At 37.0% G+C, this 18672-nt stretch overlaps 1 protein-coding gene across 5 annotated transcripts in view; it reads right to left on the reverse strand.

Moving 5' to 3' along the window:
- LOC137296949 (orphan steroid hormone receptor 2-like) overlaps nucleotides 1-18672 on the reverse strand; it is a 49545-nt gene that overhangs the window by 23900 nt on the left and 6973 nt on the right. For all 5 annotated transcript variants that reach the window (XM_067828871.1, XM_067828870.1, XM_067828869.1 and 2 more), the window contains exons 2-4: nucleotides 10196-10417; nucleotides 5427-5588; nucleotides 2100-2229 (exon numbers count right to left, since the gene is read on the reverse strand). In XM_067828871.1, coding sequence (XP_067684972.1) covers nucleotides 2100-2229; nucleotides 5427-5588; nucleotides 10196-10396 — 493 coding nt within the window. In that variant the 5' untranslated portion in view covers nucleotides 10397-10417. The remainder of the gene's footprint in view (nucleotides 1-2099; nucleotides 2230-5426; nucleotides 5589-10195; nucleotides 10418-18672) is intronic.

The following is an 18672-nucleotide window of genomic DNA, read 5'->3' on the forward strand; positions in this document are numbered from 1 at the left end:
ATGAAAGAAGCGTTTTCGCTGATACGTTGCTAGTGTATACTGAATATTTTAAGGTAAGTACTAATAGGCTAGTGTATGACGTACATGGAACAGATTCACAGTTTGTCACTTTGGTTCATCTAGATTTAACGCAGAAAATATACGTTATTGCACGAACATACATGCATACATATTGTATAATGCTATTCCTTGGACATACATAAGACAAAGGGTCATGGGATGGGCATCATCAAAGTTCCCGAATAGGACGTTTTGTATCTCAACTGTTCAATATAGTCCCTGTTTTGTTATCTATGACCAATCGTATCATGAGATTCCTGTCACATGGGAAATGACAGGTGATGGGGCATGGGCTAAATTTCTGGAGAACACGTTTGGTCACTAGACAGCTTGGATACACATTGACTATTGGTTAGATCGTTGACCAATCAATATGCTAGATTTCGGCTTTATCAACTCTAGCTATCATGAAAAAGTTTGTGTATTGTGAACATACATAATCGTAAGGATGCCTGAAATGTACATGTAGGACTAACAAGCACTTTGACGAGTTCACTTTTCTTTGAAGCGCTCAAAGCGCTACAATCCGATTATTTTCACCCCGGATAACCCAATCCAAACATTGAGTAGAGATAGTATTTATTTGCATATACATTTTGTGCACACTACTTGTACATCAAGCATAATGGCTTGCTGAACATTTCTATACAAATTTTTTAATCTGCACCTTGTTACGAATAAATATCATAATTCAAGTACATGTAATATAGAATTCAAAAAAGTTACACAATACTGATTTATTGTGATGTATACACTTGTAGTTGAATCTCCCAAAATATTTATGAAGATGGGCATATTTATATTTGTTTTGGAAGCAAACAAGGTTCAGAAGATTGACAATCGGCGTGACTCCACAAAACAGGTTGTCCAATGATGTAACAGCGCATAAGTTTGTTTTACACTTGTCACGGGACAAAACTTTACCTGGACATGCATTCGGCCAGAGGCTGTTATTTTGAGGTTGAAAGAGGTATTCATATATTTCATTTAGTGTTGTCTGATTGAATGATTATACGTATCAATTCCATAACTGATATATTATCCTCCTTTTATTGACGATGGATCTGATACATGTGATCATTACACTGGATAATTACAGAGATCAAATACAAACGTTTATTACACAATGCTTATGTAAATTGCATTGAAAAATCACATTTCAAATCAGCATGAAACAGCTTGAACAAAATACCCTAGTTACCTTCGTATGGTTTATGTGTACTATATATGTATATTATGAGTAGTTATCACTTCATATTCGACTATGTACTATTGTCAACTTTAAAAATCAATAGTCGCAAATGAATTAGGTCTAAATTAGTAACTTGGTTTATTTCAAATCTACGCGAACATGGGTGTAATACAGTATTGCTATTTATGTCTTCGATTCATTATATGAACTATTACAACGAATGAATGAATGATTTAATTTAGAAGAAGGTTTTGTAACCTTGTCACCGTTAATCAATGTGCAAACATAGTATCTTAGTATTCACTCCCAATGACGAGTAACAAACAATTACCTCCTGTAACAACATCTCATAATCCCCTTTCTCGCAGACATGTGTTCATTTGCCTGTATAAGCCCCCGACATTGCAAGCAATTGTTATCAAAACACATTAATAGTTCTTCTGATTAACACAGAAAGTAACCTCTCTCGTAAGAAAAGCTAATCTTTGATCATTACTGCTAAATTGATTGAAATTATAGGTACAGTACGAATTTAAAATGGAAAACGCATCTGTAACTCTCTCGCTGAATGAGAGGTGCCTTTCATAACCCCCAATACGTGGCTCTCGCTGAATAAGAGGTGCTTTTTATTACCCCCCAATACGCGGTTCTCGTTGTGAGAACCTAATTAATTTGCCGCACTATGCGTCTCTCGGCCTTAATGAGTTAAATGCCATTCTCAGCCTTTTTCCAGCCATATGAAGATCAATCTGCTTCTGATGTGAATCACTGGATTGTCTGCTCCAGACTTGACTATTAACCAAACATAAACATGAGATTGTGAGACTGTTCTAGCTATACACATTACCTGAAGCACGGTCGCCACAAACAACACAGGGCTCATATTTGGCCTCGAACTGTTGCTTTTGAGTAAGCTTGTCCCGGACCGCTTGTTGTTCTTCCCGCAGTCGTTCCAATCTCTGGGCGTGCTGCAGCTCCTGCCAAAACAAACCACATCAAACCATATTACTTACAAAACAGTGGTGGTGGGGTAGCCTTGTGGTCAAAGCATTCGCTCATCACACTGAAGACCCATATTTAGATTCCCCAAATGGATACAATGTGTCCAGTCTATTTCTGGTATTTTGGTTGCTGGGATATTGCTGGAATATTGCTAAATGTGCGTAAAACTAAACCTCACTCTCTCACTTGCTTAAATAACATATCAAAGATCGAACTTGAAGTCCAGTGAGAAGATTGAACTTGAAGTCCTGTGAGGATAGAACTGACCTCCAGCAATGTATCCTGGTCATAATAGGCAATGGAGATGGTGGTCAATCATGAAAGCGTGTTTTTACACATGACAAAATAGTTTTTGATTTTCCACACACTTGTTGGGCTTATTGGGTGACTGCGGGCTACGTTTGTGTTCACATAAGGCATCGTGTAATTTCCATGTGGACTGTCAGAACCAAACTGATCTGGTGACTGCAGTGAAATTGTATGGAGATCTTATGGGGATTATACAGAGATCTTATGGGGGCTGCACGTTGACCATGCAGCAGCCATAATGGCCATGCAGATATCCGATGATCCTTTCATGTAGTGCCAATGCCTTCTATGGGCTTTAGATTTTTTTAAAAAATTTGTCAAACTTCGTGATATGCCAGTAATATCAAGACTGTAGATGACAAACTGGGCTTCAAACACTGTACTCATGTGTACACACCAGCATCTTCAGTGTGTGTTGTTGGACAATAAAACTTCACCTTTCATTCAAAATAAATGTTCTGAGAAATATTTTGGTATGTAAACTTCTATTTTTCGTGAATTCCTTGATAACATGATACATATTACGTGGTCTGCAAATAATGTTTATATGAGTCTCTTTACAATCAGGTTATCATCAATGCGTGATATGGAAACAGACCATATCCAAGGTAGCTAGGATTATATTCATCACTCCTATGTAACTAATTTGGTCCCTAGTCATTGCCATGATATATCAACACTGAAAGCAAGGTCAAAGCATTTCAAATTAAATATTTGGGTGTTTTTTTTCTCACTGAATATAATATAATCAACAATACATCAACAGCTGACTTGTTACTGTATTACCAAATATTTGTATTTGACTATTGTAACCAGTGTATGAAACTCCTAAAAATCCCAGCAAGCCCAAGGGCTGATAACTGAAAATGTTGCTGGCCCTGTAAACATGTAGCCAGCACTGTCATTAAAATATGAAACTGAGATAGGGTGTTAAAATAATGTAATTAATAAATTGATGTGTGATTGTTACATACTATCAGAAAAGATCAACACTGTTCATTGACTGAAAGCATTCTCCAGACCAATCACATTTAGTGTTAGATAAAATAGGTGGAAGTTTGAATGCTCATGAACTAAACAGACATTGTCTAGCTACCACATTGGTAAATTATTTTCAAAATATTTCCCCTAGTCAATGACATGTATACCCATGGAAAATGTACTGGCACACAGGGCTGGCTATAAAATTCAGTTGTAAGCCCGCCATGTAACTAGCAAGCAGCGGGCCGCTGGGCAGATGCTATTTCATACACTGTTGTAACCCAGTATTCGTGATGTATCATTTTTATGTCATAGTTGACTCACTGCAGGCCTGCTTAACATGTGTTTCACATGATTCTAGTGCTATAAGATGGAATAATGTAGACTGAGCTTAATGGACTGAACAGAAATTTACTAGACTTGGTCATCAGAGTAGGGGCTTAAGTCTCGGAAAAGGCAGAGTGATAGTCTTGTGGTTAACACATTCTCTTATTAATAATATGAATAATAATATGTGCATTTATATTGCGCCAAACTCCACTCACGACGTGAATGCTCATAGCACTAACAGTCAAAGCAGGCATATTATTACCTCGGATAACCCAAGCTGCCTGTTAGGCACTAGAAGGTTATAGTCACACGACTTATCCCACCAGGTACCCATTTTCTGCTGGGTGAACAGAGGCAATTTTGAACAAACTCACTTGCCTAAGGTGAGACCACATGCGTCATGTGCTTAGTTGTGGGGCAGGACTGAAGTCCTAGAAACTCTCCAGTGTTAAGCATCTGGTCACCCATTCGAGCACTGTCTGTGCCAATCGTTGCTTAGCTTCACCTGATTGTGACCTGAGCTTTATCATGTTTATGCACAGGGCCACGTGCCACTACCATATTAGTACACCAAGGACCTGAGTTCAATTCTCTATACATAAAGTTTTGTGTCCTCTGATATTGTTCAAATATTTCCCCAAATGGTATTCAACTCATTTACACACAGACCTACAACAAAGACAAATGAATGATATTTTGGTAATGAATCATCAACACATCTACTAAAACGCACTGCAAACTGATTATAAATTGAATATTGTTTATTGATGAAAATAAAATATGATCTTAGCAGATGATATTAATGTGAATTAAGTGACCCATCAAATGTTTGAAATTTCTGCCTATGTCCTTCTTACTATGGTAAAACTGGTAATTATTATTTACCTGTGGAAGATACTGCAGTGTAATAGTTTTACTGCAACATTACACTTGGGTAATACCACTAGACGTATGACGTCATAAGGTTCACAGATATGACGGCACAATGCTAATGTCACTATAACAATGGTATTAGACCATGATTGACTCATGAAGAGCTGAGAGTCACTAAACCGAGAGCTCATAACTATAGTTTCTATCAATTTATTTTGGAGAGTAAAAAAGAGAATACTAAACTTGCTTTCGTGAAAAACCATTTAAATTAAACTTGTGAAAAATGTACTTCCACATCATTACATCATTTAATAAGAATGGTATAACACAGGTCGTTTAGTAATAGTATCCTCTATATATACATGATTCTGTGACAGAGCTTATAAATTTAGTACCAATACTCATAATATAGTACCATTATTCATAAACTGGTACCAGTCTACAAACGTTAGTACCAGTATTCATAAATTAGTGCTAATATTCATAAATTGGTGCTAATATCAATAAAATGGTACCAACATTCATACAGTGGTACCAGTATTCATAAGATGGTGCCAATGTGCATCAGTTGGTAGCAATACAGTACTCACATACTAAAAAATACCTCCACCTCAGCATTGCACTGTGATGACATCACCACATCAAACTTTTAGATAAGTGAAAAACAATGATTGGTCACCTTGAGTTTAGCTGCCCAGTCGACTGTGGTCAAGGAGCCAGCAGGGACTTGCACGACCTGAGTAGGGAGTGACCCGTCCTTCAGCTTGGCTGCCAAGTCTGCTGGTGCCATAGTGGACACAACGACCTGCTGGGTGCCGTTAGCTTGTATGTTGGACCCTCCCTACAAGGAAATGTCATTTGGAAAGTCAGCAACAAAGAGAGACAATCGTTCATTAGTCAAGGACAGTCTTGACAATAGTAGTGTAAATCCTTCACTGCTTTTTGAACATCACATCCCTTGATTATATATTTCAAAAGTCCTTAACTCAAGCATGATTTAGCACACATTTCCAGTGTGCGTGCGTGCGTGCGTGAGCGAGCGAGCGAATGAGCGGAGCGTCGCATTCATCAATATTCCAGTTATATGGCAGCAGTCTGTAAGCAATCGTGTCTGGACCTGACAATCCAGTGTTCAACAGCATAAGCAACTGGGATATGATGGTGTCAGACAAGTCAATGAACCTGACCACCTGATCCTATTACTTGACAAGCATGGGTTGCTGAGAACCAATTCTAACCCCTGATCTTCACAGGACTTAAAGTGATATGGACTGGTGAGACATAGGATTGCCAAATTCTAGGATTATCTGTTTGAATCTCTGTCCAGCTTCATAATGTTTCTCGGAAACTTGTCACCGGACTTGTGTTTATGGATTTGGTAAAAGTGGTAAATGTCAGGAAATGGTACTTCTTCAAACTTTCCTTCCTCATTAAGAGGTCGCATGATGAAATTGAATTACCTTTCAAGGCAATGTTACATCCAATTCACTCACACACACTGAAAACACTTCAACTATTTATTTCCCTCCAATTTGGCCCAGCATTTAACAGCACATACACCCAAAAACACTTTTTCACCAAATATATTGTATAAAAGCTTTTCCACTGTCAAAACGTCAAACAATTTTTAAATAATTCACACTACTCTGAAATAATGAAATGCATTGAAAACCCATCAACAACTTTAGCTCAGATATAAAGTTAAATGTTTCTAAATGTTTATGTGCATCCACACATGACTCATATGTCAAAAGAGATTGTAAACCAAAAGTTACTGTGTTCTGTAATCTGATTGGTTGAAAAACATGATTAAATGGTATTAGATTCCCGGAAACTGAAAGACTATTCACCGCGTATTGACACGTAAACAATTGTTTTGTTGTGTCATCAACAGTGGTGACGTCATTCAAATCATCTTGTGACGTAAAGTTAGAATGACGTCACAAATGAGCAACTCCAGATGCTACCATGGGAACCAGCTGAAACGGCCAGCTGATGACACTTCACTGCTGTATCTGTATTCGATGTAAACGAGTGCAGACAGTAAAACCCTTTGGTTTACTTTTGTGTTTACAATGGAGATAAACATCATGTGTTGGCCAATTTCCGGGTGTTATTGAGTATTTGAAGCATGGGAATGTTCCAAATGCATTCCCGTGCTTCAAATACTCAATAACACCCGGAAATTGGCCAACACATGATGTTTATCTCCTAATTTGAACCCATGCTCATGCTGTTGATCACTGAATGGTCAGGTCCTGACTTGATTATTTACAAAATGCTGTCATGTAGCTGGAATTTTGCTGAGCATGGCGTTTAACAACAAACCAACCAATCTGCTTTGGTGTGTATGGTTATCTCATGCCCAAATACTATTCTTGCCATTGAGGACACATGAAGATCAGGGTTAGAATTGATCTTCAGAAACCTATGCTCACTGACCTGGTTGACAGATGTCATCATATCCCAATTGCCTAGACTGATGTATAGTCTGGTTCATAATTATTGAGAATTTTTCTTCTTACTTTGAGCTATCCTAACACCTCAACTGATTCACTGATACTTAAAACTAAGTAATGGTATAAGGGAGGTAACTCATCTTGGCCTACTGAGTATAGTACAATTAGAGTTACCTCCCCTGAATTTGTAGCAGACGTCATTTTCCTCAGCACTGTCAACAATGTCTGCTGAAGATAAAAGAAGGTTGATTTTTGAGATGTGTAATCAAGGAATTGATGATGTAAATACATTGGCAGAGAGAACAGGAACTCCTCTTTCTACTGTGTATAGGATTAGGAAGAATTTTAAAGAGGGAAAGGATTTTGGGCACCAGAAAGGAGCAGGGAGACCCAGAAAACTGGACTTCTCAGATCGCGTCCGCCTGGGAATTTTAGCGTCTAAAAAGCAAAGGGCAAGCATCTCCAACATCAGGTATGAAATGATAGAAAGGGGATCAACAGTTGTATCAAAATCTACAGTTAGAAGAAATTTGATTGATCTTGGATGGGAGAAAAAGACTGGAATTCCTTCTCCTCTCATGAAACAAGAACATAAAGACAGGCGTGTTGAGTGGTGTTTGGCACATGAAAACTTTGACTGGGAAAATGTGATTTTTACTGGTGAAAGCTCAATATGGGTATATCCCAATAATGTGAAAATATGGACAAAGTCTGCGTCAGCACCGTTGTATCGACGACCTAAATACAGCCCAAAGTTTCATGTATGGGGAGGGATATCCTTATTAGGAACGACCCCGCTGTGTGTGTTTGAGGGAAATCTGACAAGTCAACGCTACACTAACATATAAGATAATTTTCTCCTTCCAAGTGCACATGTGTTTTATGGAAATGACTGGATTTTGCAGCATGATAATGATCCTAAACACACCGCAAAACATGCCAAGCAGTGGTTTCAGGAGAAAAATGTGACTGCATTACCATTTCCTGCATATAGTCCTGACTTAAATCCCATTGAGAACATTTGGGGGATGATGAAGGAATGTGTGAATCAAAAGGAGTTGACAAAAATTGAAGACATGAAGAGAGAAGTGGTCCGATACTGGGACAGCATAACTCACGAGACACTAACCTCTCTGATAGGAAGTATGCCTACCCGTCTTAGACTGTGCCGTGAAGCGCAAGGAGACTTGATAAAATATTAAATTGTTACCTACACAACATGAAAAGGTCAGTTCACTTTCACAATACATTCAATTTTATCTGATTTGTTCTCGTTTACAAATATGAAATGCTTTAGCTATTCTCAATAATTTTGAACCATACTGTACATGCTGTTGATCAGTGGATTGTCTGGTCCTGACTTGATTATTGACTGACTGTCGCAATATAGCTGGAATATTGCTGAGTGTGGAATTACACAATTAACCAACCAATCTTGCCATTCTGCCAATATTAAAAAGTCTGAATGCATTTTCAGTTAATGTTTTCAAAGTGCCATGCAGAAATATTGAAGGGATGCTCAGGAATTATCACTAAGGTCTAAAGTCTGATAGTCTGTGAAGTCTGAGCGTAGTTCATCCTCAGTACGACCCTTTGTCTCAGTATTGGTTCTCAGAGGAAGAGGAAACAGAAAAAAACGGTTATGTTAATTAGTGACTTACACATTTTTTTTCTGCAATTATCTCCGAAACACTACAAACAAGAACAGATGCCATCATTCCAAAGGGACAAAACTCCTTAATGCCTCGCATAGTTTATGAGTTTTCCTTAATTGGCAATTACTTCACGTTGTCAAGGTTGAGTCAAAGAGTCAGGGGAAATAAATAGAACTTGCCTTGACAGTTGGTAGCATAGCTACTGTCATGCATTTGAAAATAACCAGGAGTAGCAAGACAAATTAGTAACGACATTATTTTGCCTCAAAGTGGAATTTCTTTGTCAGTCCTCTGTCCTTAAATTTAAGGTATAGTTATTTTGTCTTCATTCAAGGATGCCACTAGCTCATATTTCCCTTTACCGGTCAACTAATTGTGTAGTCTGTGAAAAACAGCTCTTACACGCTTACAAATTTAATGATTTTAATTACAAGAATTCGAAAAATATTTATTTGTGTTTGTAAATCCTCTAACACGTAATGCAGATTTGGGACATTGTACTAAATATTGTTATGTTTTCAAGCTGTCAATGTTGATAAACACGTGTTCTTACTACAAAAGAGGTCTTTAATAGGACTGCATGTGAGTGAGTGAGTGAGTGAGTGAGTGAGTGAGTGAGGTTTAATTTTGCACCACACTCAGCAATATTCCAGCAATATTCAGCATTGATCAGCACAATTCGCAACCGATGACATGTGTCAACCAAGTAAGGAAGCATTACAAATGATTAGTGTTAGTCACCTATTATGGCAAGCACAGTCGACTTTTCCACCCTATTCTAAAGGCCTATTCTACCCTAGACCTTCACAGGTCAGGACTGCATGGTATTATGCAATATGTGTTTCAAATGATACATATTGCAATGTTATTGACAAGAACGGGTTCCTGGAGACCGTTTCTAACCTGGATCTTCACAGGTTGAATGAAAGAGTGAATGAAACTGAGATTAAGATTGTGTGAGTGGGCTAAATAAAATGTGCCATTCTCAGAAATAGAAAATGTGGGCCTGTAAATAATCAAACTTGGTCACGATGACCTAGTGACTGATAGTGTGACCAACAATCAGCACCATCAAGGCTACCTGATCATTCCACCCCCTACCCACATCCGACCCCCACCCAGCCACCATCTAATTTGATTGCTAAGGTCACTTAAAATAAAAATCAGATAAACCCCTGGACATGTATGACCTTTGGTACTGATGCTGAAGGCTGAAGCAATAGCTTGATGCTTAGAACAGACATATACACACATACAAGATATTGCATCTCAGGGACTTTGGTGCAAACCATGCTCAATCCAGCAGTTTTCACCACATGCGGTCAGCAACTCACCGGAGGTCCAAGGGTAACTGGAATCGTGAGGTTGCCAGAGGCCAGGGCAATGGTGGGGAGTGTCATGGCTGTGGAGGATGAAGCAGCAGAGTTGACGATGTGGATGACATTCTCAGTGCCACTTTCCATCGCGATGAGGGCAGCTTCAGCTGCATTTTCTGAAGCAGAGCTGGTCCTGTGAACTTCCTCTAGGGAAGCCATGGCCCAGATCACCTATGGACACTGTGGAAAGAAAACACAATCTGAGTGAAGGGCATACAACTTACAAATGATATTAAACATTTATCAGGGATCAATTTAAGCATTTAGAGCTTGCACTGGTGCAACCTGAAAGTGAAAAATGCAGTCTTATCAGCATACCAGCTCTACCCAGTGCAAGTCAATATTTCCCTTTTCAAAGAACAGATTTCAGTTGGAAAACAGAATGGTGAGGAACTGGTGTAGGCCAATGACTGATGATGACACAGTGACTGAATGACAGTATTCATGGCTACTGCCCTCGTCGTAAAAGTTTTTAGACCAAGAATATATTTGTTATTACGATGTCCTAAATCAACAGCACCAACATACAAACATTATATTCAATGATATGCTGAGCAGCAGGTGCAACCTGTTTTAATTTGGTGCAACAAGTTTACTTCTGATGGTTGCACTCCAACCATATTAATAAACTTTACATTTGGTCAAAAATGTCAATGCCTGGTTATGCCAGATTCAAACAAAGTATTTTTTGACCGAGGGCAAAGTAAACACTATTTACAGCACTTTTGTTTGTCGTTTAATCGACACAGTGAACAATATTTCAGCTATATCAAGGTGGACAAGGAACAATCAAATCAGGACCAGATTATCAAATACTGGCAAAACATCATTGGTCTATGCCATGTCCAGGCAACAATGCCCAATTCCACTGACCACCTCTTATGATAAACATGAGTTGCTTGAGACCAATTGTAACTTTATCTTCTCCACACATTTCTGCATACAGTCAACTTTCACTACACTAATAAGGACACATGCATTTCCTCAAATAGTTTTCATATGAATGAGTTTTCTGGATATCTGAATACCTTGTTAAGTTACCTCCCTTAATCTAATTGCACAAAATTGATGTTATTTTCAGGTGAGATATGAGCACTAGACATAATGACATGTAGTTTTTAAACTCTACTATCCATCAGAAATAACAACAGGATTAATAACATAAGATGCCATTATTCTTCCATTTCAAGGGTTTCAATTTCTGCAAAGCCAGTGAACTCACGTTACAAACAGAACTGATAATTACACAACCCGACTTCCAGGAGGCCAGCCTCAGCCTCGTCTGAAGGCCATTCCACAATGAAACCAGACTCAGTGTGCCTTTACACTTTTCTATCAGCATCAACACAAATCAACGAGATGATTGTCTTCACTGACAATCAGTACAATTAATGATTATGAAAGCCATATGGATCTTACACGAAGGACAAAATATCAAACTTTTAATATTTTCCAGCATTTAATATTTTCTCTTGCTGTTGTTCTCAGTGTCAAACACAGATACTCACATTATCAATGCACCTATATCACAAATTTCAATGAAGCCTCAAAACAATTGTATATATTGTGTATGTGTCCTTCCTTCTCCGTCCTCTCTCGGTGTGAAATTCCAAAAAGACGACACACACGCGCAGAATCTTGATTCGTGAATATAAGGGAAGTGTGGCGAAAATAATATTTTAAATGCGCTTTTTCATTTTGTATACCCACTGATTATTTTAATCCCTGATTCAGCAAACTGAAAATACCACTCCAGACATAGACGAAACTCTTGTTTACTGAAGTCATTAGCAATCATCACCCATTCAGGTGCACAGAAAATGTGACATCAGTTTGTTTTGTAGATTACATAGTCTGTGACAATGTCACTAGGTACGACAGTAAGTGCAGTAAGTGTAGACACTAGCAAAGCAGGTGACAAGATGTAATGTTGCTAATGGTATCTTTTTTACTTGACATTTTGTGAAAAAAATTTGGTTTTAGTGGTTTTGAGGTCTACATCAAAAGTACCGCTTTATGACGTCATACAAGACTTAATTTACAAAATAGCATAATATCACAGAGATCAACAAATCAAGGCTTTCCACGAATCCAGGTTACAGTACGTAATTTTCTTAATTCCAAAGAACCTAAATGACTACAAAAGAAACCCAACAGTAATATGAAATCTCATAATTCATCTTTTTAATAGTTCCAATGGATTATAATTAAAGTGTCTTAAATATATTATTCATACTGACAGTGTCAGTAAATGAATTTTTATAATCACAGTTTACTTATTTCTTGTCAGAAACTAAGGGTTGCCTAGATTTATTATTTATAAAAAAGATTGTGACACTACATTCATGATTAATGGTTTACCTGTGTTTAATATTAATAATAAAGAAATGGAGGTTGTGAATGAATGTCAACCAGTATTTCACTGGCCACAAAACACTGCATGGCGTTTGTATACTGAACTGAACAATGGATGCAGACAATATGCAGTGGGAGAAATTTGTTGTTGTTTTATACCACACTCTGCACAATTCAAGCCATGATAACCCAATCCCATATTTTTCTCTATAGACAAGTATGAAGACCAATTCTATCTCTAACCCAGATCTTCAAAGGTCGAATGAAATGTTGTTGTTTTATACCACACTCTGCACAATTCAAGCCATGATAACCTGATTCCATATTTTTCTCTATAGACAAGTATGAAGACCAATTCTATCTCTAACCCAGATCTTCAAAGGTCGAATGAAATGTTGTTGTTTTATACCACACTCTGCACAATTCAAGCCATGATAACCCAATTCCATATTTTTCTCTATAGACAAGTATGAAGACCAATTCTATCTCTAACCCAGATCTTCAAAGGTCGAATGAAATGTTGTTGTTTTATACCACACTCTGCACAATTCAAGCCATGATAACCTGATTGCCATATTTTTCTCTATAGACAAGTATGAAGACCAATTCTATCTCTAACCCAGATCTTCAAAGGTCGAATGAAATGTTGTTGTTTTATACCACACTCTGCACAATTCAAGCCATGATAACCCAATTCCATATTTTTCTCTATAGACAAGTATGAAGACCAATTCTATCTCTAACCCAGATCTTCAAAGGTCGAATGAAATGTTGTTGTTTTATACCACACTCTGCACAATTCAAGCCATGATAACCCAATTCCATATTTTTCTCTATAGACAAGTATGAAGACCAATTCTATCTCTAACCCAGATCTTCAAAGGTCGAATGAAATGTTGTTGTTTTATACCACACTCTGCACAATTCAAGCCATGATAACCTGATTCCATATTTTTCTCTATAGACAAGTATGAAGACCAATTCTATCTCTAACCCAGATCTTCAAAGGTCGAATGAAATGTTGTTGTTTTATACCACACTCTGCACAATTCAAGCCATGATAACCCAATTCCATATTTTTCTCTATAGACAAGTATGAAGACCAATTCTATCTCTAACCCAGATCTTCAAAGGTCGAATGAAATGTTGTTGTTTTATACCACACTCTGCACAATTCAAGCCATGATAACCCAATTCCATATTTTTCTCTATAGACAAGTATGAAGACCAATTCTATCTCTAACCCAGATCTTCAAAGGTCGAATGAAATGTTGTTGTTTTATACCACACTCTGCACAATTCAAGCCATGATAACCCAATTCCATATTTTTCTCTATAGACAAGTATGAAGACCAATTCTATCTCTAACCCAGATCTTCAAAGGTCGAATGAAATGTTGTTGTTTTATACCACACTCTGCACAATTCAAGCCATGATAACCCAATTCCATATTTTTCTCTATAGACAAGTATGAAGACCAATTCTATCTCTAACCCAGATCTTCAAAGGTCGAATGAAATGTTGTTGTTTTATACCACACTCTGCACAATTCAAGCCATGATAACCTGATTCCATATTTTTCTCTATAGACAAGTATGAAGACCAATTCTATCTCTAACCCAGATCTTCAAAGGTCGAATGAAATGTTGTTGTTTTATACCACACTCTGCACAATTCAAGCCATGATAACCCAATTCCATATTTTTCTCTATAGACAAGTATGAAGACCAATTCTATCTCTAACCCAGATCTTCAAAGGTCGAATGAAATGTTGTTGTTTTATACCACACTCTGCACAATTCAAGCCATGATAACCCAATTCCATATTTTTCTCTATAGACAAGTATGAAGACCAATTCTATCTCTAACCCAGATCTTCAAAGGTCGAATGAAATGTTGTTGTTTTATACCACACTCTGCACAATTCAAGCCATGATAACCTGATTCCATATTTTTCTCTATAGACAAGTATGAAGACCAATTCTATCTCTAACCCAGATCTTCAAAGGTCGAATGAAATGTTGTTGTTTTATACCACACTCTGCACAATTCAAGCCATGATAACCTGATTCCATATTTTTCTCTATAGACAAGTATGAAGACCAATTCTATCTCTAACCCAGATCTTCAAAGGTCGAATGAAATGTTGTTGTTTTATACCACACTCTGCACAATTCAAGCCATGATAACCTGATTCCATATTTTTCTCTATAGACAAGTATGAAGACCAATTCTATCTCTAACCCAGATCTTCAAAGGTCGAATGAAACTTGTACATGTTGTAAGAGTGAGACAGAATGAATCAAAATGAATCAAAGTGTGTGAGTGAGTGAGTTAAATTTCATCATATGTGACACATTGTTCAAATATATGAGAGGCAGATCCTGGCACAACCATGAGGTAGAACTCTCCATTACAAAATCATACCAAAAATATATTACATTTAAGATTTAAATCAAAAATGCTCAACAAAATATCTATTAAAGGGATCATCAGAAATAAAACATGGTAACTGTACAGAATCTTCAAGGTGTAATGGACAATGTCTACAGAAACCTCCTCCTATTTATGAATAGTGTTATAAATATATGTCACCAACCAATATAAATAATCTATATCTATTGAAACATGGCATCACTGGTGTAACAATTATAGCAATATTGATTTAGACATTTGGATGTCAGCAAGGACAAAGGTCATATCCTTTGACCTGTGTTTGACCTTTCAACATTTGAACTTCATAACACTTGAAATAGCTGCACATTGATCTGATCACGATACAACATGTACAGTGATGTGTCGTATACAAGTACAACATGGACAGTGTTTTATAGTGATTCGTAAAACACAGCAACACTGACTCAGAGCCTGCATTACCATCTTGCATCTGCAGCAAATAATTTTTGACAACCCTTGATCATGATGGTTAAAGACATGTTTCCCATGTCTACCCATCCAAAGTCAAAGCAGATAATTTGATTCCTAAAAACTCGTTGCCTTCTTTAAAAACAATATGCAGATATCAGTTAGCAAATGGTGAAAACTTACAAATAAGATTGACTAATTTATCTGCACGGAAGAAAAAATGAAACAAAAAGTTTCGGATCAGGGACAGAAAAACAACCTGAATCCTACAGTTCTTTTTGATGACCGGGGTGTCACAGTTAGTACAGTCACAAACACAAATGGAATATTCCGTTTGACCTCTGTTACCTGACAAATCAAGGCTTGCCCTTCATGTATATCCTGAAACTACCATAAAACATATTTATGCGCAAGACATGATTCTGAAAAATAACTCCCAGTTGTGTAACAAAAATATTTATATACATATAATATATATGCCTCACATCAGGCAGAATGTAAGAGAGGTTCATATTCCAGAACACCTGTAAGTATAAACATCAGTAAACTTGACTTTCAAAAAGACTCTTTCCAAATTTGACAAGACCTTTTTAATTTTATAATAGAATATACCAGTTCAGCAGGTGAGGGAATGAAAGGAACATGACCTTAGATGATTCATAAAATTTTCACCAAACGCTTGGTTTAGCTGTGTTGGTTTGGGGTGTTAAAATCGCGACATCAAAAATACATATTTCAGACAATCCCCTTTTAACATGTTCAAACTGTGAAAATGATACACTAACTTGTGAGAAACATACGTGTCTGAAGCGAACTCAGTTTTTTACACAGTCGCAAGATTTTTTTTAATTTGTCTTTTCATTTATAAATTACACTCAGAAAAGTGATGATTAGTAATTTTATACAGCATGAGAATACTAAGTTTATTAATAGGAAACTAGAACAGGGCTGAAATGGTTTGTTTCTCGATTAATATCCCTGGGTAATGGTCTCAGAGAGTAGTGTGTGATCATGAAGCACAGCTACAGTCAATCCTTGCTTTTTATTTTCTTAAAGTTAAGGTTCATTTCAAGCCATCAATAACAGCTAACTGTTCATGATTGATGTGAATATTGTGAATTGGTGGTATCACATCAGGTGCAAAGAGAGAAATAATTTTTGCAATTCAGTATACACTGGTTGATGTGCTATATGGTTATTTCTGCAAACAAGAAGATTGTGGTGAAAATAATTACACTTATGGAGGCCACTTATCATGTCGATAATAGTCTGTCTTTATCGGACTTGCTGTATCATGAAGAGGATGACAATAAATGTTAGATCATAAATCTTGTTGAAATGGTTAGGTGAGTGAGTGTGAGTGATTGAGTTTAGTTTTATGCCACACTTAGCAATATTCTAAATATATGGCGACAGTTTGTAAATAATCGATACTGGACCAGACATTCCAGTGACCAACAGCATGAGCATCAACCTTCACTATTGTGATACAATGTCAGCCAAGTCAGCGAGGATGACCACACGATCCTCATAATTGCTTCATAAGAGAAGTATGGGTTGCTAAAGATCAACTGAAACCCAGATCGTCACGGGTCCCAATGACAACAAGAAGGATGAGATTCAATGATGTAATGGATACAATTATTTACTAAAATACATACTCTAGTGTATGTCAGACTCAGAGAGACAACTTTCCAATAAACCATCAGGCCAGACCAATTTTATTCATTGTTTTACAGACTTTTATCCTCGGAAAAATCTAAATGCAGGAGGGGAAAAAAATATAAATAAATTTAGTGGTCATAGTAAAATGCTAAAAGTATGACTATATAAAAAATGTTCTTGTATGTTTACATTTTAGGCCTATAAAACATCACAATTTTATTTTTTGAGCAAGGGAAAATTAACTTTTGGGTAATTTTCATATTCTGTAAGACTGGTAAAAATATAATTGGTCTGGCCTTAATAGTGTTCCTGTTAACATGCCTTGAACACAAGTTTAAAGAAACTGTATAATCTCTGATAAGCTGATAATTAAGGTCATCTTCTGATATGAAGCAGTCTTCTGATAATGAAATAATTACAGTAATCATCAAATATATTTTCCACATTAAAAGCTGGTTTTGAAGCTGGGCATTTCTATGCTGATTTTGGTAGATGAGAAACCATGGCTTGAAATAATGTTTTGTTACGATAATGAAAACTAAAACTAACAAGGATAGGGGTGCACATTACATCATCACTTCAGAATCTGTATCAGCTGTCAGTTTTCCACTGCAGATCATTTTGAGCAAAGATACTTGCATTGCCAAGACTAAATTTAATTACAGAGTCAAAGTGTTTTAGTTTACATCGCAACAAGGAAAAGTTACCAATTTGTCAAAGTCAGCTTCATGTAACAATTTAAAACTCTGTCTCCTTAAACATTAGGAACAGAGCATATATCAGGTTAACTCTGCTTTGCACAGTTTCCATGTCCAAGCATGTCATATATTGGGGAGGAGGACAGTGATACAGATCACAAACATTTTACATGGGTGGTGGGGTAGAGGCTAAAGCGCTTGCTTGACATGTCAAAGATCCTGGTTTGATTCCCTAACTCAGTACATGGGTATGTAGTATGAAGCTCACTTTCTGGTGCCCTCTGCTCTGATATTGGTGGAATGTTGGTCAAAGTGACATAAAGCCAAACACACTCACTCATTTACTATTTACTCATTTACTGCCAATCCTGGAAACATACAAAGGCATATAGGGATTCAAACACACAATCACAGGTCAATGGCACACCCACTGCGTGCAAATCTGCACAATGAATTGATGATGGGGCTATTCATCATATCATGCTCCTACAATATGCCACGTCAACACATCTACATGCTGATTCAATATTTTGGTAAATAAGAGCTGTTTTCCACAATTATCAGGATTAAATCAAGAATATGGCTTTTGTCCTACTGCACAATTTGGACAATCCGCCTGGTTCCCACTCTCAAACATTTTAATTGAAATGCGTAACATTTCTGACTGTTTATTTTGTTTGATTAACATGTCCTGGGGTGGGTAACTTTCAAAAAACAGGTGGATGGCTAACAGACAAGACTGATAACCAGAAATGACAATGGAAAAAATCAATAATGATTATTGATGCGAAAAGTGTATTATCAATAACACCAAACATAAAATGTTGTTTTCTGAGACTTTGCACAATGCTA

This window comes from Haliotis asinina, chromosome 9 (assembly GCF_037392515.1).
Source record: "Haliotis asinina isolate JCU_RB_2024 chromosome 9, JCU_Hal_asi_v2, whole genome shotgun sequence".
Lineage (NCBI taxonomy): Eukaryota > Metazoa > Mollusca > Gastropoda > Lepetellida > Haliotidae > Haliotis > Haliotis asinina.